The sequence below is a fragment of the Strigops habroptila genome, chromosome Z (assembly GCF_004027225.2).
Source record: "Strigops habroptila isolate Jane chromosome Z, bStrHab1.2.pri, whole genome shotgun sequence".
Classification (NCBI taxonomy): domain Eukaryota; kingdom Metazoa; phylum Chordata; class Aves; order Psittaciformes; family Psittacidae; genus Strigops; species Strigops habroptila.
The window spans coordinates 39,175,453-39,195,882 of NC_044302.2; the positions used below are offsets into that span (position 1 = coordinate 39,175,453).

Sequence of the window (20,430 nt, forward strand, 5' to 3'; positions counted from 1 at the left end):
TTTTTGTTTAATTTTCACTGTGCTCTTTTAAAACCTAGGTTCAAGTAAGAAACCATGTAACTGCATTCTGTGAAACCATTCATATTCAGATTTACCCACACATCAACCATCTAAAATTAAAGCTATTAAAACCTCATTGCAAAACCCTGACTTGACAAAAACCCCGCTGACATCAGAAGGCTTTTGTCATGCAAGAAAAGAACAACAGCTATCTCAGGTCTTGTAGCTGCTTTTCTTGATAATGCTGTCAGATGCTGCAGAGATAGACAAGTGTGCCTAATTTCCTTCATTGGGCATAGATATGCACAGTACAGTAGCTCTACCCACATTATATAAAACTAAGTAACTAGAAACTAATTTGTAATGCAGATAGAAACCCCCCAAAATATTAGAAAGGGGGCAGATGGCATATTGGTTGATAATTTTTAATTGAGGACATTACCTACTAATAAAATTCTAACCGTTTTTTCTTCAACAAAATGGCAAGTCCATTGAAACAAGAATCTATGTGTTCCTTTATAAATTTGGAGCAGAAAAAAGCCTGAATGTTTACACTTGCACTTAGCTGAGGTTATAGGAAGCTGCCTGATTAGATGCTTCAAAATCAGACCTACAAATGGTAGGTAGATTTAACTAGAAGATTAACTTTTGTGAATGTAAAGTTATACAGTCTGCTTCAAAAACTGCTGATGTCAGAAGAAGTCTATAACCCTGGTCTCTAATTAAATTGGTTTGTTAAAAAAAGTCGTTACAGACCTGAATCTGAAAACATTCAGTGATCTTAGTTTCCAGTAAAGTTCACATGCTGTAAAGCATATTTTGACATCTTAATTCCAACCATTAAGGGGAATTCTTTGTAATTGGGAACCTTTTAATCCAATGCACTCACAAGAGAGTTTCTAAATAAAGATACTGTAAAATGTGTTTCAGAAAAATCCAGTGTCCTATTGTTCAACAAAGTCACCCAGTTTTGAATATTTGCATGAAAAAATGGCAAGTTATAATAACTATAATTAAAACCTGCAAAACAAGACAAATTTAAACAATCTTGTTGAAACTAAGTGTTCACATGAACAGAAAAATCAGAGTGAGTTCTTTGTCTACTCAAGCATGACTCAGATGAATAAACTAAATTTTTGCATATACAGAAAGCTGAAACACTACTCTTCAAGCTTTTTCTCATAGCGGCTCCTCAATAACCAACCATTCAATCACAAACAAATAAATACCAGTTTCAAAAAAATATACTTAACATTTATTAAGCATATCTAGTTTTATGTTAGGATTTTATAAAATTATTTCTATTTCTTGTTTCATGTATGGGACGTTAGCTGAGCATCCTAGTCGAACACTAAAGAAGAACATAAATTAGCCATCCTATAACAACAGAATTAATGATTTTTTTTAAAACAAAATAATATTAAAAGTGAGAAATCATGTAATTGGTGTAAAGTATGTGTCATTTAAAATAACTTCCCCTTTTCTACACTTATCACACTTTTACATCCACAAACTAAACAGTAAGTTGAGAGAACCTTCAAATGTCTTTCTTAGGACACGTACTAAGACACGCCAAATTCAAATAGTTTTGATTCTGTTTGAGGCTTTTTTATTGTTGTTTTTTTGAAGCACAGGTTAATCTTTTTTCCATTTTAGATTCACAACTGCTGTTTAATAGCAGTACACACATAAGGAGGACTCCAAATGCTACACATGCCATGGAAGACATTTCTCCTTTGAATGAGGACTGCAACAATCTACCAATAAAGTTTCAATACAAAATACTTCCTAACCTTAGATTTTGAGAAATTACTGTGATTCCTTACTGATATCTGGTGAGGGAAAATATAATTTCTCAGTTGATATAGACTTTGTTTATTTCTGTAGGTGGCAGAAATCAAAATCCCCAGTGCAACTAGTACCCCAGCATACCAGTCACTCCAGCCAAAAGACAAAGAGGTACACTAAGAAAGAGGCAGGTAAAGTAACTAAATTAACTGTGACCTAGTGTCAGAACTGGGCTTTAGTGTATTAACCACATGAGAAAGCTTAATACCAGAGTACTTGACAGTTTTTAGGGTATTTTTAAAGCATTCACAGTACCTGACTTGTTTACAAGTCTTGTAAGGTATTGCAGAGGTTTTCACCTCTGTACCTCTGGTCACAGATACTGGGTAGGCTTTTTGATGGTCTGGGCAGACCCAAGGTATTAAAGCTTGTATAACTAGGCAACCTGTGAGGAGAGGACAGTAGTTCAATGGACATAGGCACCTAATGATAAGAGAAGGACATGACTCTCTAGGGATGCTGATAGTGCTTTTCATGCTTTATGAAATCTAAATCAATTAACAAATTACACTCGTGCTACGGAAAAAAAGGCAGACAGTGTGAATGGCTGATAAATGGGTAGGAGTAGCCTTCTCCAGTTTCATGAAAAATAGTTACTTAATCAGGAAAAAAAAAAAAATGGCCAAAATTCCACTGTGTGGAAACATTGTCTAATATCACACATTGGACAACAACCTGCTGTTTGTAACACTAGTAAGATTTAGAGGAAGATTTGAAAGATAGAAATCTTGTTCCATCAGTGTTGTATTTTCCTTATCTTCAACCTTTCCACTTTACTCAGTCTTAGTCACTGATTGTTCCAGGCAAACCTTTAAGTGGAGAATAATATTTTAAAAGTCACAAGAAGAAAGATCAAGGAGATGAGCAGCCTGCTATTATGACGAATAAGAGAACCCAAACCCAACCACCTCTGTAGCAAAACTGCCCAGATTAGGTCTAACTGGAGTGTCAGGCACAACCCTCTTGCGTAAAGGCACCAGTCACTGATTCTGCCTGGGGGCTCAGTCCAGCAGATGCTCCCCACCATCCTGGTTATGGAGAACAGTGATAACAAACACCCACTTTGCTACTGGGGCTATTCCCAGGTAAGAAGACTTTGTTCTCCTTGGTGCATCACTGGCCTGTGCTCCTCAGTGTTCCCCAGGCTGGGAATTTTGACAGTGAACTGCTGGTTTCCCAGTGATTTTAAACCTCCAGGTTGTTAGGGTGACTGCAGGGAAGCGAACAGTGCTTAAGGAAGTCCACTAGGCTGCACACTTGCCTGCAGCACAGGTCTCCCCAGACCAGGAGCAGAGTAAGCAAGCCTGGCATGGTGAGCAGCTGGTGCCAGTCACTGGTCACAGGCTCCGACCCACAAGCATTTGAAGTAATATGCAATAAACTGCAATACAACAAAAATGACAGGAGAAGGTATCAAGAGCATCAAAATGCAATGGAACTTATTTGCCCAGCCACTAGCCTGCAGACTGCCAACCTGACTTGGGGAAGCCAGCAGCAGCAGCAAGGTGCCTTACATCTACCTCAGTAGGGTAAAAACTTCTTCCAGCCTGGGCTGATGGCCTTTGATAAGAACCGCTTGAGAAATACCCTCACCACCAAACTTTTGGTGAAGGAGAACTTTTGTGTTCTCCATTCCTTTGCAAGGATTCATAAGCAAACAGCCCTTGGAAAAATACACCCAAAAGGAGTTTTGGCTGAAATCCACGGACGTTAATTCGTTTGCCTTGCTGGGTGATTGCACTTATCAAAACACAGGGCTTATGAACTCTTGTAAAAGCAGGAAGGGACGGAGAGGCTTTCAGGCCACAGCATGCTCCTCTTCTCCATCATGGTTTTGGGGAGACGCTGCTCCAGCCAGATTTATTTGTTCTGGTGACAGGGCTAAGCCTCTCCCATGTGAAATTTCACTTTTCAATGAAATCTTACTCCGGGAGCAGCACCGCCAGCATATTTCTCGTGTGACTCATACGCAGAAAACCCAAAAGTCAATAGTCAAGAGTTTATTTGATGGAGATTTTCTCCTAATTAAGAGCTCATTAAGGGGATCCGACTGTTACTCAGCGATGAGACCAAGGTCCCCAGCAGCTGCTCCAGCCCGGGAGGTAGCTGCCGGCCAGCACATTTTCCAGAAACATGTTTCCTCTTTCGCTAGCGGCCCCTTCCCCCTCCTCGCCACCCCGTTTCTAGTCTCTCCAGCGCTGATGAGCTAATAGCATTTTTCCTTTGCATACTTTGGCGCTGCCCCACCGCATACTCTGGCAGACTACGTGTGTCTGAGCGCGCCCGCCTGCCGCAGGCTCGGCGCGGATCGGGGCGCGGGGGGGCAGCAGGGGTGGATGGATGGATGGAGGGAGGGAGGGAGGCGGGGAGGATGGGCGGCGGGAGGATGGGGAGCCCCTGCAGCCGCCGCGCCGTCCCGGGCCGCCCCATCCCCCTCGTTCCCCCGCTCGGAGCGGGCGGGGGGCGGCCGTGGGGGAACTGTCAGGGCCGCACGTTTCCAGCCGCATTACGTGAACAAATGGCGGGGGCGCAGCCAGCGCAGCCAGCGGGGCTTGTGTAACTTTGCGAGCGTGCCAGCAAGTTTAAAGTCCCTGGTCTCGCCTCCTCCTCCTCCTCCTCCTTCCCTCGCTCCAGACACCAGCGCGGGCCGGAGGACGATGAGAGGCTGATTGTTTGCTCCGGCTCCCTATTCGCATCCCCTCGCCTATAAATACCGGCGAGAAGAAAAGCCCCTCCCGCCGCCTCCCCCGGGCCGGGTTTCCTTCCCGGCGGCCCGACCTGCCCGATGGCACCGCCTGGCTGCTGCCGCGCCTGAGACCCCGCTGCCCACCTAACCCTTCCAGAGCCGCAGCCCGTACCCCCCGGCCTCCCAACAGCTCCCCCCCCCAACCCCCCCGGGCCGTCCCGGCCAGGAAGGCGTCCCTCTCTCTCCGCTCGCCATCCCGCTTTCGCCCGTTTCTCCCCTCCGCCGGCACCCAGGAAAGAGGAGAAGATGCATTTCGTGCAGCCGGGGCTGCTGTTCGCCCAGCTCCACGCGTGCATCTACTGGAGCTGCCTGTGGCTTGCCGGCTGCCAGCAGCCGCCGCCGCGCCGGGAGCCCCCGCCGCCCCCCGCCGCCTGGAGGCAGCGGATCCAGTGGGAGAACAACGGGCAGGTGTACAGCCTACTCAGCCTCGGCTCCCAGTACCAGCCCCCCCGGCGCAGGCAGGCGGCCGAGGCTGTGGGCAGCCCCATCCTGCTCCTGCGGAACAACGGCACGCTGCCGCGGAGAGCCGCCGCCCGAGCCGCCGCCGCCGCGGAGACCCAGCCCACCGCCGGCACCCGGGGCGGCTCCGGTGCCCGGCACTGGTTCCAGGCCGGCTACCAGGCTCCCTCCGGGGGCCGCACTTCCTCCGTGCCGCGGAGCCAGGGCTCCGCTATCCCCGCGGCCACCGGGGAGGCTGGGAGCGCATCCTTGGGGGCGTCGCGACCCGGCGCCTCCACCAGCCCCGCCGGGGGCACCGGGACCGACGGCAGCCGGAGCAGCACAGGGGCCGGCGGCCTGCCGCCCCTCAGCAGCTTCAGACCGGGCCGGGAAGATGTCATGGTAGGAGACGACCCCTACAACCCCTACAAGTACACGGACGATAACCCCTACTACAACTACTACGACACCTACGAGCGGCCCCGCCAGGGCAGCAGGTACCGACCCGGCTATGGCACCGGCTACTTCCAGTATGGTAAGAGTCTGCCTTCTTTCCTTTCCTCTTTCCTCTTTCCTCTTTCCTTTTCCCTTTCCTTTCCTTTCCTTTCCTTTCCTTTCCTTTCCTTTCCTTTCCTTTCCTTTCCTTTCCTTTCCTTTCCTTTCCTTTCCTTTCCTTTCCTTTCCTTTCCTTTCCTTTCCTTTCCTTTCCTTTCCTTTCCTTTCCTTTCCTACCCTTCCCCTTCCCCTTTCCTTTCCCCTTTCCTTTCCCCTTTCCTTTCCCCTTTCCTTTCTCCTTTCCTTTTTCCTTTCCTTACCCCTTTCCTTTCCTTTCCTTTCCTTTCCTTTCCTTTCCTTTCCTTTCCTTTCCTTTCCTTTCCTTTCCTTTCCTTTCCTTTCCTTTCCCTTTTTCTCCTTTCCTCTCCCGTCCCGTCCCGTGCCGCCCGCCGGTCCCGCCCCCGCGCTGCCAGCGCGGCGCGTCCCGCAGGGATACGGTGCGGGATCTGCGGTCCTGCCAACCCCTCGCTCCGGGCAAAGCCGGCCAGATGGCCCGATCCCGCGAGGCGGCGGTCGCCGGGGCTGGGGAAACGGCGAGGTGCGGGTGGCACGGTGGGCAGCCCACCGCGGAGGTCCGGGACTTGCGCTTGTGGTGCAGGCTTTGAGAAAAGCCGAAGGACCTGAGCAAGAGGGAGAGCGGCCTTAATGGGTGGCAGGGTCCATAGCAAAGCGACTGCTTCTAACAATTGGGGTGGAAGCCAAGAATTTGTAGACGTGTCCTGGGTTGATCTTGCTGTTATGTGGTTGGTTTGATGAACTGCAGGTCTCCCTGACTTAGTCCCGGATCCCTATTACATCCAGGCGTCCACATATGTCCAGAGGATGTCCATGTATAACTTGAGATGTGCTGCCGAGGAAAACTGCCTGGCAAGGTAGGCATCGCCCCGGCTTTTCCTGTTGACGGTGGGTTCTTGTGCTCCTGCACCCACCACAGAGTGCCTGGGGACTCCGTGGAGAGTGCAGACAAGAGAGGCTGGAGGGCCCAGGGCATGTACTCCAGTTTGTAACCTTCTTATAAGCCTGTGGCAGATGGTGGGATGTGCACATAAGAAACCAATACAGCCATACTAGAGAGACGCACACCACAGATGCTCTGAAGAACCTACATTTTGTGAAAAGTTATATTGCACATTTCTGTTATCAGGCTCATTTGAACATACGTGAATTTTGCAAAATGTAGGTACCTAAAAACATCCACTTGAATCTGGTGATTTTCATGTCCCTGCTCTAATCCAACAAGATCATATTCTACTCCATTAAAAATAAAAAAAAAAAAAAAGAAAACTAAACTATTCTTACCAGCACAAGTTAAATTATAACATGCTAATTGTTTCTGGGCCTGTGCCTTGTAATGACTCTTAAGACTAAAATCTCCATGAAAAAAATGTTTCAAAGTGTTTGAATAGGTTGAAATAATGGCTTTTCTATTATGTTAGGTACTGTTCAGTTGGCAAAGGGGGATTTTTCCTGTTTTGATTGGAAAGAAATCAACATAGCTGTTTTTAACCATTTTAACTTGTTTGATACCTTATCATGCAAACCAGATTTATTTATTTACCAGCATCATTAATTGATGCCAGGCTGTTTCCAGGGTCACGCTCTTTCTTCACTTGCTGGAAAAAGAAAACGTGGCATAAGAAGCAATAGTTTTTATGCTAATCTTACCATGAAGATTAATTGAAATGTTCTTGCAGGTTATCAATTGATTAAAATATTCCAGTATTTAAAAGACTGTAGATAAAAGCTATGTGAAATAGGAAAATAAAGCCTAAGGCAAATATGATCTTTTTCGACAGAAACAAACACCTGTTGTGTGATCTTACACACTCAGTGAGTTACTTTGGTTAACAGCCATTAATAAAATTGTGGTTTTGGTACCATCAGTACCATCGATTTTACAGCTAAGCTGTGATCTGCCTCAGAGACAGAGGCAGAGTCAGTGGTCAAACTTCTGTTTACGTTATTAGAAGCAGATCTGAACCTTATTCAGGTCTTGGTCTGACACCAGGCACTTCTAAGTACACCATGTGGCATTCTTGTGTGTCTCCAATGCATAAGCTTTAAGGAGGCTGAAAAGATCTGTGCTATATCAGTTACTTCTGAGACCATGTAAGGCGATTTCTTGCATATACTTACATCTCTTTTTTGCATGATTACAGCTCAGCTTACCGAGCAGATGTCAGAGACTATGACAATCGGGTGCTCTTGAGATTCCCCCAAAGAGTGAAGAATCAAGGCACGTCAGATTTTCTGCCCAGCAGACCGCGTTATTCATGGGAGTGGCACAGCTGTCACCAGTGAGTGAAGTGCTCAGTATGGTACCTCCTAATTATCTTTTCCACTAGCAAATTGCCACTTTAGAGGTGACATTTTCTAAAGCTGCAGTGAAACAGGGGAAAGCCAGAGGGAAGCTTTTGCCTTATACCACCTGATTAATTTTATGGTAGTGGTAATTACTCCTTATGTAGCCACCTGAAACCAAAATGGATATGAAGCTTACCCATAAGTATAAAACTCTTGCAAGTATAAATTCATTATAATTACAAGGCTCAAATCAGTTTTGATAGTGACACCTCTTCTGATGATAGTCCAGTTACATTTAAGTGAAACCAGTAAGCAGAAGTCCCAGTCATGGTAAAATAACTGTGCAAACCCTAAAATGTACCTTTACTACATGTTCCCTATAATATATCATTGTAAACATTGACCCATACTCCTTGACTTGAATTTGATATGGGTTACTTCTTGACAAGGAATGGTCTGGTCAATGTGGAAAAAGAAGGTACTGAGTTGACTGATCCCATTATCAGTACCCTTCTCATATGATACTTTCACATAGCAGTACTGCTCTAGAAGTAGCAAAATTGCTGAAAACATGGCAAGGCAAATGTAGTAGAACATTTTTAGCATTTTATGTGCAGGTTACACTGAAGACTTGCACCTTTTCAGAAAGTTCACATGCAACAAGTTTGAAGGTTCATTCCAATTTTTGCTATTTTGTAGCAGGACCAATAGAAAGCTTACCTTACTTCCACCTTACTTCAAATACAACTCTGCTGTTATGGGTATTGTTCTATTATTCTGATTAAAAAATAATACATAATGTGGTCTTGATCTAAAGGCCCCTAGAGTAAATGAAATATTTCTCTTTAGCTTCAGAGGTTTTAAGCTTTGAATGAAAAATCAGGATCATTACAGCAAATTCTTTTAAAAAATGACAAATATTGATAGTTTATAAATCTTGGAAGGATCAAAAAGCTAAAACTAACTCAACCCAAACAAAAAAGCTTTCATAAATACTTTAGTTAACCCCCACGCCTGAAAAAGAAACCACCACCAAAAAAACCTCTAACCCTGGTGCTTGCAAAATTGATAGATGAATGAGATGGATAGAGAGCAACTGAAATCTTCCATTTGTGAAAAAGCAGTTTTACTCTGCCATGATCACTATCCAGATGCAAAGAGTCTCTGATGTTGATTCAGTTCTTGGACAGAAAATATATTGCCTATAAAAAAAATGCATTTCTTGTGATCATTGCCATGAGAGTGAAACAAGCTCATTTGGAAATGAACTGTAACTGCCAATTAGTTTGGCTAGCCATCAGACTTTAGTGTTAGTCATCATCATCTGAGGACTGCTTTTAGTGTTCTTGACATGCATGCTTGTGAGACTTGTGTGCTCCTCTTTGTTTTAACAATCCGTTTGAATTCTGTTTAATTATATCTTTCTCATATAACTCTTCAGCTGAAGGGATTCGTAAGTAACAGCAGCCAGATGTTGCACAGACATCTGTGCAGGTAGATAGTAAAAGTTTAGTTTTCTTTGTGTTTGAAAAAGTGAAATTACAAGAATAATAGGTGTTCAAGTTCACAGTAAGAGCTAGAAATCTGTGTGACAGCAAGAAAAATGCATCACTGTGCCCAGATCCAAAATATACAGACTTTTGAAACAGAGACTACATTAAGTATAGTCTACAAAAATTGACGTTGGACGAGATCTGAACTGCCAGTACACAGAAGCTGATTTCTTTATGCAGATTTGTTTTTGCTAATGCTATGAATGTGTTATATTGATTGAGGGCCATGGAAATGTGAAAGTGAATTGTTGGGTTTTTACTAGGAAGTAGAAAACTTCCCTGGAATTTACAGAGTGTAAGGTAAGCATTCCTCTCGAAACTCTGGCTAAGGGCAGTTGTAAGAGGTACAATTCCAATATGAACTACCTAATACTTGCTATTGTTATTGGAAAAAAACTGAAACAGGAAATTTGGAAAAACAGTGCTGCTATAGAGTCTTTCCCTTAACAAATTAAAATCTATTATTTATTTATATATTTATTTTATAGTCATTGAAAATTACAATAATGGAAATAAAAGTTACTTGAATGTCTAGGAATAGGAAATATACTAACGCAAAAGATCTGTGCAATAAATAAAATTTGGCCAGATCTAACAGAAGGTAGATCAAATAGGAATCTGTTAAAATGTTATTGACAAGATCTGATCCATCTTTAATAATGTATCTATGGTTTAACAGACATTATCATAGCATGGATGAATTCAGCCACTATGACTTGCTGGATGCAAGCTCACACAGAAAAGTTGCTGAAGGACACAAAGCAAGTTTCTGTCTTGAAGATACCTCCTGTGATTATGGATATTATAGACGGTATGCATGTACAGCGCATACGCAGGTAAGAGTTGGTTCGGAGACAAACAAGTTTATTTTTCCTCTCTGATTTATCTTTGGATATTTTTTATTACCAATCACCTGATGGCCTAAATTATCTGATGCCCTAACTAGCTCTGAAATTCTCCATCACAGCAACTTTGAGACTTACAATTTGCTCAAATGCTGTTAAATGTGGATGCCTCATTCAAATGCAGAGACACTTACTAGCCTAGCATCACTGGTAACTGAACCATATTAAAACACACCACAAGTTCTTGTGGTTACAGGACTGGTGAAGTGAGCTAAAGGAAACCTGAGACAGAGTTAGTGAAGAAGCCTTTTCCAGTGTGCTTCCTCCAGAAACTGCTCGGTGATGTCCTTGGCTGGTCCCAGAATTCTTGGGTAGTATATTTCTTGAGGCTGCAAGGTGCTGAATGCCGTTAACACCTGTAGTTTCTGGCTGGCAGTCCAACACAGAAAACTTACAGTGTAGCTTTATGCATGTATAGAGGGTTGCTGAAGAGAATGGCAGCCATGTGACTATTATGATGGGTTGTACACAAAGTAAACCAAGGTGTTAGAGCTCATTAAGGGAATAGATAAAAAAATGAATGTACCGTTATGATATGATACAAATCCACGATAGACTCCTACCTTAAATACTGCATGGAGTCTGGTCACCACTTCTGGAAACTGCTACAGAAAAGCTTAAAAACCCAAACCAAGCAACCCCAGGAGAACAAGGATGATCAGCAGTGTAGTGTAGCTATCACACTAAGAGATTTCATAGACTAATTCCATTTGGAAAACCAGAAAAAATACCAAACCTTGAGTGGTCCTGTATGGAAACAGGAAGTTGTTGACATTCACTGTTTCTCACAGTACAGGAATTTAAGGATATCCAAAAGAACTGTCAGACAACAGCTTTAAAACAGAGAGGAGAGCTCTTTTGACACATGAATAAAGTATTGAATGCCTTGCCATAGGACATTGCAGAGATCAAAAGTATCTACATGGGTTAAAAAAATTAAATAAAGTAATGGAGGCTCTTAAATACAAAAATTTGATGGTACCCCACATCTTAAATACAGTTAAATGCCTGGTAAAAGGAATTTGCCTGGGTAAAGGACATTATAAATCCCATTTCTTATGTTCTTTTCTCCTCAACCATCTGCTGCTGACCACTGTCAGAGACAGGACACTGAGCTTGGTGGATCTGTGGTTTAACTCAATGCGGCCATACTTTCACATAAACTTGTATCCCTCATTATGCAGTTTTTAATCTAGGAGGTAGTTATTTTATCACAGAGAAATGATAGCTATGCTTCACTGGCTGACGTGTCCACATTTGAGTTTTAAATATAATGAATGATCTGCAGCACATAAAGGCTTTGAAGAGGTTTTATAAATACCTTTCCTCTTTCTGGAGACTATGACATCTAACAAAGCAACATACATATTTTACAGCTGGAATATTTGTGTCACTAGAATCATGGCTGTGTCAGCGTTTCCACTGGAAGCCCGTATTTCAGGGGTTTGTAATTGGACTGTAAAACTTTCCTCCAGCCTCAGACTTGGCACATACATGCAAGAGTCTGAGCTGATCACCAGCTGGGTCAAGAGGGAATTCCTGCAGGACTTGGGTTTTGTGCACTCTGTGTGTTGCCAGAACACATCAGCTTTGCCTAGAGCAATCTGTATCAGCCACGGTTAAAAGACGCCAGATTTAAACCACTGACACATTCATATATGAGATTCTTACTGATGTGCATAACAGCAACTAAGTTTTCAGAAAAGATTCATCTGGAGGAAAGGCTTTTAGGTCTCTCAGATTCTTGTGTCACTATTTGCCCAAAGAGAAGGTTTTTCTGTGCAAAACTCTACATAAAAATTGCCCTACACTCTACTATTCAAAGACGGCACTTTGGCATAGTACCTCCATAGCAAAAAGTTGCATCATTCCTAAGGGTAGAGACAGGATCAAGTATGGTGATCAAGTTGGTACTCCAGGATCTCAGAAGCTATTTACTTGGGATTTACAAATATTTAGGTCCAGCCTTTGGTCAGTTTTGATTTTATTCTTACCTTTCGTAAATAACAGTGAGTAACAGCGTCCACAATATTTACATAAAAGGGGTACTGTGACAAGCGATAATACAATATAAATAAAATACAGTTATCTCACAGATGAACAACTATCAATAGTATAGGTGTTTCTTATGCAGGAGTAATACAGTGATGTCTATAAAGAGATGTTAGACTTACATGTTCTACTTTAGATATTCAAATAAAATGCCAAGAAAAAATAAGCCTCATTTCCTAAGGTAATTTTCTCACTGAAATGTGATGGTCAAGTGAACTTCAGTCTGAGTGTCCCTAATGTCTAGAATGTTACTATTCCTAATGACTTTTTTACACCCATCTTTCTTAACTTAATTTTTCTCAAGGGACTGAGCCCTGGCTGCTATGACACTTACAATGCTGATATAGATTGCCAGTGGATTGATATTACAGATGTAAAACCTGGAAATTACATTCTGAAGGTAAGGATATTTGGCAGTGGGGAGGTTTTGGTATTTTTGTGGTTGTTGTATTTTAAAGAAACAAATGATATGCTTATGTTCTTCTGAATATAAGTTATCAGCTCAAACCTGGAAGTACACAACACTGTGCTTTCTCCCTTTTAGGTCAGTGTAAATCCCAGCTATTTGGTGCCTGAATCCGATTACTCCAACAATATAGTACGCTGTGATATACGCTATACAGGCCACCATGCATATGCCTCTGGCTGTACAATTTCACCGTAAGTACATTCCTTTGTTTTTGCAACTGTTTTATGTTCATAGTACTAAAGTTGACAAACAGATTTATAAAACTTAGGCATTTACTTTAGATGGAAAAAATAACGTCCACCATTAATTCTAGTGATACCTGTTCTTCAGTAAGTTGTCTCTCAGGTTTCAGGATCTAGTGTGTTAACTCAGGATTCAGATGGTACTTTTCAAAGGTCTTTTTTGGCACGAATGATGGGAACAGTTGCTTTGCTCTTGATAACTGCAGAGCTTTCAAATCCTGACCTCTGATAATTAAACTATTTCTGTGAGGCTAGAACTGCTTTTTAAAAATCAAGTCTAGAAAAACAATCATAAGGGAGAATTTTGCTCTTGCCATCATGTCGTTAGGATATATAGCTCTTTCAAAATTGCTGCGGCTGTCTGGGCTGCTAGGTAACTACCTCTGGTCCACGCTGCCTTAGTATTTGCACTAAAACCTTTCTGTGCTCATTCAGTACACATTTATAGCACACACACAGAACTGCTGAGCAGTTAGAGAGCTCTTAAGACATTCTTCAAAATCCCACGTGTGTATGTTACTTTGCTGCTGCTGCTGACACTGCAGCCGTCCTCTTTAAACACGTTCCATTTACAGTTTAGTTCTTCAAAAGTTTAAACAATGCCACAGTTATTTCCTCTTTTTTTCTCCCCTCCAAAAGGTGAATTCATTTTATTACTTTTCTCATAGTAGGCCTACCGTAGCTTAGCATCTATGCAACGCACACACACAAAGCAATCAGTCTTCTGTAATAGGATAATACCTGAGTTGCTCATACAAAATATTTATCAAGCAGTTTCATTTGGATTGCATAAAGAGTATTAACATTGTATGGAAACAATGCCACAGTTATTTCCTCTTTTTTTCTCCCCTCCAAAAGGTGAATTCATTTTATTACTTTTCTCATAGTAGGCCTACCGTAGCTTAGCATCTATGCAACGCACACACACAAAGCAATCAGTCTTCTGTAATAGGATAATACCTGAGTTGCTCATACAAAATATTTATCAAGCAGTTTCATTTGGATTGCATAAAGAGTATTAACATTGTATGGAGGTTCATGGGAGATAAATTCCAGAGTAGAAAATGAAAAGTAAATAAATGACCAGTATAGTCTGCTGTAACAGCATCAGTGAGACAAACACACTGAATTAATATGACTGTTGCTTAATTAGTCTTTAAAATATTAATTCCTTTTTGTATTAGGAAGCCAGTAGTTAAATGAAGCTAAAATGAGAAACATTTTTTCATGCCAGTGCGGAGATCTGTATTTATAATCACACTTTGGTCACAAATGCGACAAGTTAAGTGGCTTCAGCAGAATCCTCTGTTTGTTCTTGCCATGTGGTGGTCAGACTTGCAGGAAACAAAGGAAAAAGGTATCCTGCAGGTCATGAGCAATCATATTTGATGGATCTTTTTAAAAGCTCCTGTGGCAGGAGCTTTTAAAGCATTTCTTTATAACAGGACTAACTGGTATTTCTAGGAACACGGGAACACCGTTTCTACGCACATTCACGTGGAAGGGAAATCTTTGCTTTACGCCATTAACCTTTAGTCTCCCCATCATACCTCTGTAAATGTCATGATGTCAGAGTGAGGAAACACAGCTTCTGTTACTGTTCACAGACCTGCGCTTTCAAACTGGAAAAAGGTATTTAGCAGAAACTCCTGTGTTTTCATCTGCCTCACATTCTTTCTTTTCTTCCAACAGATACTGAGAAAGATGCAAAAAAACGGATAAGACGGTGCCAAATGTTTTGAACTGAAGTATTATTATATAAACTTCAATAGGATGTAAACACTATAGAAGCAGAACGACAGAACATACACACATACACCCACATACCTTATGTGATTTTGAAGCACTTCAGCTGCTTCTCAACCAAAGCTGTAACTGGATTTTAAGCATTTAAATTGGCATTACTTTTATTACTATTGAAATGTGTGGAATTGGTGATTCTTGCACAGATACTTTATATTTTGAAAATCTAACTCATTCACAAAAACATGAGCATTTCTTAACTCCTTAAAATTTGGAGTTTACGCGATAATAGACTTCAGTGGGAATATTACTGATGAATGAGTTGAACATATTTTAAAAGGTAGTGAAAATTTATGTAAAATGAATTAAATAAAATGCAATAGAAAGTACTAATGTCAGCTATCTAAGAAAATACTAGAATGAAAAAAAAGTTTTAAGAATAATGCTACAGTACCATTAAAATAAAATTTGCTAGGACACGTTGACTTGAATGAGAAAAGTCTGTTCAGTTTTCAAGGAATATTAACATATAGCAGAGAAATACATATAAATATATATATCTCAGTTATACCCCTGCAAGAAAAGTTATGTTTACATTTTTAATACATTAGAAGTTTTTCCATTTTCTTAAGTAAAAAACAGATAGGGTTTTGAAAGAAACCTTTCATCTGTGGAAATGAATTAAAGAACTTAGCCACCTTTCTACGTTCAAGAGATTTTTCAAGGTGGGGCTTTTAAAAGAACTCTGCAAACTTAAAGTGGATACGAATAAGTACCTGTCAAGAAAAGGACTCTTGAAGATGATGAGTCCCTGATGTAGTCATCTGTGAAAAACATCCAACTTGAACAGGTTAACCATCAAAATAATACAGGCAATTAACTCAGGTGGCACCACCAACAGAAGTAGGTCAGAATATCTAACAATTTTTGTCGTGAAAAAGCCTACTACCTGCTTCCCCCTTAAGTACTGTATTTGACTTTAAAAATGTCAGTATTTGAAAAACAAATTTGAAAATATACTATAGATAGAGGGAGAATAAAAGTCAATGTATTTAACATCCTACTTTAGGCTGTTCAGGAACCAAATAAACATTGTAAGGGGAAAAACTTCCAACCCAAATTAAAGTTTTTGCTGAACTGCTTAACTGGTGCTGAGTACACCACTCCCATCCCCAAATTATTTTGCTTTTACAATGCACCCTGCTGTAAGCTACAGTAGCTGTGATTTTGTTTTTAAACTGTGAAATAACATATCACAAGGGGATTTGGTGGTTTTTTTTTTCAGAAGATTTCTGACCATGTAAAATGAAGGATGTACTTTTGAAACAAAGGGACCTAGAAATATTGATTGGTATTGGTTATGTTTAATCAGCAGTTCAAAACATCTAATGAAACACAGAAAGCTCAATATGTTTTTAAAAAAACCCTGAAAAATGTGTGTGCTATTTGGTATGGTTAAAAAATAAAAAATCTGAGGAGTATGGAGAGGTTTTATGGTCACTGTTGCACTGTTGAGAATACCTGAGGCAGTATTTGAAAGTATTTTACACAATAGAACCCTATGGATTTAATTTCATAGTTTTATGAACTATTGTAATCCTTTTAAGACCAACTTGTTCTTTATTACATGTATTTAAGCTTATTTCATGATTATAAAGTATTTCCACCTTTATCATAACAACTTGGTTAAAAATTTGCACAAGTAGTATGCATACTTAAAAATAATCTAAGAACCAGCAACCCAGTGATCGCTACCCAACATTGGGAGTGGGTGCAGAATTAATACCATTTATACCTGCAGGTCCCTTTTTTTTTGCTGAGAGATCCATTTCAGCCATCAGGCACCAGTATGGGCAATGAACAGAAGCAAAATTTGGAAACTAGATTCATTAGAAAGCCATTTATTACAATATGTCTGCAAAAATGACAGTCCGTTTAAAGTCTAGGCTTCTGAAATCTCAGCCCAGATTTTTTTAGATTAAGAGGGGCTAAAGGATGCAAGTGCATTCACCTTTCTAAAGACTTGGGTCAAAATTGGGGTGAAAGTCCTGATAGCAGCTTGGGCAATGGACACAAAAGCTACTGTAATGGAAGCTAGGCTGTGGGCACGGGCTGCTTCCTCGTAAAAGGTTGTTTGCTGGTACCTCATTGTGCCTGATAATGTGCTGAATGCGGGATAAGACAGCACTAACTGGACACAGAGCAGCCACAGAAATTGAGTTTATCCCTTGACTCATAAGGCAGTAACCTGCTCACATGTCTATACCCAAACTACTTGCAGAACTCCACTGAATTCAGCAAGGAGCCAGAGGACCTTGAGCATCTGTGTAGGTGGAGGAGGTTGTAATAGTGGGCTTGGTCCTTTCAGTGGGAATGGCCTGGTTCAGAAAGGTGTTGAACGCCATGGCTTTGAATATTGGGGATATTGGAGCTACAAAAATGTAGCTTTTTTTTTTTTCCGTAGCAAAATATTGTATTTCTTTTGAAATGTGTGTTAAGCAACATGACATGGTGTACAATAGCATAAAAATTGACTAAGATATCATGAACAGTCTATTTAGAAAACCAAGGGATTTTAGGATTAAAAAAAATGAAGGAATGTGATTTTAACTTCCCCTGTTTAACTAGAGTAAATCACAACGCAGTAGAAGAGTTTATTACATAGCATGTGTAGAAGTAGTTCTAAATTGGGGAGTGCCAACCAGTATGTTCAGTGTCTTGGCTCTGCAGTTTCAGTGTCTTGGCTCTGCAGTTTTTACCCAGCCACCTAATTTACCTTTTTCATACTGGAATATATTTGTGGGATTACACGCAGTTTTGTTGAAGAACATTTATAAAAGCTGTTTTGATAAAAAAATATTTTATGCAGCAAATTATATTTTGGAATCCTTTTTACCAGACATTGGGCTTATTCCGATCATCTTTGAGAGGCTTCCTGCCTTTGGTCTCTGTGGGAGTAAAATCAGATTTAAATTTTTGTGAGAATTCTAGTATGAATTTTCTGTCTTGCAGTCTCAACTTTCCTTTGAAAAGCCAAATAATAAAAATGTGTGTGAAGCAATTACCTCCCACATTTCAGATCTTTAGATTAAAATTGCACATAAGGAACTTATTGTATGTCAGGCTCATTAAAGGAGGGGTTTGTTATATATTTTTTTTAATCCTGAAATACATTTGATATATGCATATTTTTAGATGAAGTGTAACAAAAATGACAGATTGGTCACCAATGGAACCAACATACCATGTAGATGATGTTTTTGTGTTAGTAAAAGTCTACTCATTTTCTCTCTGCTCCAAAGTCTACTATGCAGTGCCGAATGAATGCAAAAACCAAATGTACCTTCCTACATTCACTTGCGCATTGTTTGCAGTGCACTCATTCAAAACCAGCAGGGCGAATTTCATAAGTGAGACATTGAAGGTGGTTTATCCTGTGTCTCACACTTATGCCGATAAGGCATTTTAATTTTCTCCAGATCCTAAGAGGTGCTGAAAGATTTTAACTTGAATTAAAACCAAAGAGTATGTTATTGGGAGGTTTTTATTATGCAACTAAGTGCTACAGATACAGTGAAATGCCACTTGTTTTTTCAACTTTTTTGATGGTTTTTCATTATTTCCTTCACTTTTCTTCCAAGAGTCTTCATTTCAGTAACTTTGCATCTTTATCTGAAAAGCTCTAATTTATAATATTCAGGCACTAGCTTTGTATTCTTCATTGCACTTTCATATTCTTGTGTTACATGCCCGTATTATGGTTGCAAGTTTATGTGAAAATGACTTGAATAAATTGTTTCAAGCGTTCTACTTGTCGTATTATATTTAATGCATAGGCCAGATCCATCTCTCAATGAGAAACCTTTGATTTAAAGTTGTTATAAGTATAGAAAATGAGGAAGACTCTATCATGCTGACATGGTCTCAGAAAAATTGTCACAAGTTAGAAACAAGAAAGAAAAAGTTGCAAGACATGGTAGATTACATCTCACACTACACGCAGGTTTAACGTGTGAAGGCATAACAGCGCAATGTATGGTTTGTCTGGATAGAAGATTTCCTTACCATATAGGCTGTCTCTGTAGGAACAGGAACTTAGAAACCCCTTTCAGAATTTCTGCTCCAAACCCTTTCTTTCATGGAAATAACAGTTGATCAGTCTGTGGTAGAAAGTCCATGAACTCTAGAAAATTGACTAACACGCTTAACCCTCAGTTACTCCAAAACCATTTTATTCTTTGTTATTTGTTATTCTTTGAGTATAAACCGACATCCTGCTGCCTCTTCAATCTGTATGCTAAACTGATGAAATAGGCTAAATTGTGAAGCACCTCTTGTCCCTTCACTGACAGATTAATACAGAAGAGCATGCTTAAAACTTTGGAATGCTCAGTCTAGTAAGAGGTTGTTAAACACTTACGTATCAACTAATGGCACTCTTGGCTTTGAGTAAATGGAGATAAAAATGGATGTAGTATCTTTTGAAATTCATAGAGTAAATGTAAAATTATTTTAGATACAATGTTGCTGTCCTGGGTTCAGCTATAGCAGTCATTTTTCTCCTTCTTAGTAGCTGGCGCAGGGCTGTGTTTTTTAACTTTCAGCCTGGGAACAACGCTGATAACACCAATGTTTTTAGTTGTTGCTAAGTAATGTTTATTCCAACCAAGGACTTTCTCAGCCTCATGCTTTGTCAGGGAGGAGGGGAAGCCGGGAGGAAGCAGAGACAGGACACCTGACCCAAACTAGCCAAAGGGGTATTCCATACCACAGCACGTCATGCCCAGTATATAAACCGGGGGGAGTTACCCGGAAGGCCCAGATCACTGCTCGGGTCGGGCTCGGTATCGGTCCGCGGGTGGTGAGCACTTGTATCCTCTCCCCTTGTTATTTCACTAATCATTATTACCACTGGTGGTAGCAGTAGTGGTTTTGTATTATACCTTAGTTGCGGGACTGCTCTTATCTCAACCCGTGGGAGTTACATTCTTCCGATTCTCCTCCCCATCCCTTGGGGAGCGGGGGGAGAAAGAAGTGGGGGGAGTGAGCGAGCGGCTGTGTGGTTCTGAGTTACCGGCTGGGCTCAAACCACGACAGTTCTTTTTGGCACCCAACGTGGGGCACGAAAGGTTAAGATAACGACAGATCTGACCAGAGTGTGTTTAATCATATTTGTGATAAGCATTCATTGTTACTACTCGTCACAATGGTGATTATTTGACTCTCAGACTTGTTGCGCTTGATCTCAGAGTTTCAGCATGTTGTACCTTACTTACAGCCACTATTTGCTGTTTTAGTGTTTATCGGCTGGGGGGCCTGGGCTAAGGTTCTTGTTTCACTGTACTTCATGGTAATGACTTGTAATACAATAGACTCATTGATCATGAAACTGGTCTGGTTTGTGCTTCCAGCGTGGCCATCACCTCTATACATTGGGAGGTATATAATGAAATATTTTAGCAATTGCATATCTTTTTTTTTCTCCTCGGGGGGTAAACTTACGAAGGAAGCATTCTCTTTCAACCCCCGTTCCCCCACCAGCCTATTTGCAACAGCAGTTGAGAGTTCTGAAGGT

The 20,430-nt window shown here is 41.0% G+C and overlaps 1 protein-coding gene across 2 annotated transcripts; it reads left to right on the forward strand.

Annotated features, from left to right (window-relative positions):
• Positions 1-4,540: 4,540 nt before the first annotated feature.
• LOX (lysyl oxidase) lies at positions 4,541-18,663 on the forward strand. Of its 2 annotated transcripts, XM_030512085.1 has the most exons (7): positions 4,584-5,567; positions 6,351-6,459; positions 7,747-7,884; positions 10,124-10,280; positions 12,706-12,801; positions 12,946-13,061; positions 14,805-18,663. In XM_030512085.1, the coding sequence occupies exons 1-7, from the start codon at positions 4,841-4,843 to the stop codon at positions 14,809-14,811; spliced, it is 1,350 nt and encodes a 449-aa protein (XP_030367945.1). In that variant the 5' UTR covers positions 4,584-4,840; the 3' UTR covers positions 14,812-18,663. The 2 variants fall into 2 exon arrangements, with proteins under 2 accessions (XP_030367946.1, XP_030367945.1); XM_030512086.1 differs by lacking the exon at positions 14,805-18,663 and having other exon boundaries at positions 4,541-5,567; positions 12,946-13,065.
• The last annotated feature ends 1,767 nt before the right edge of the window (positions 18,664-20,430 follow it).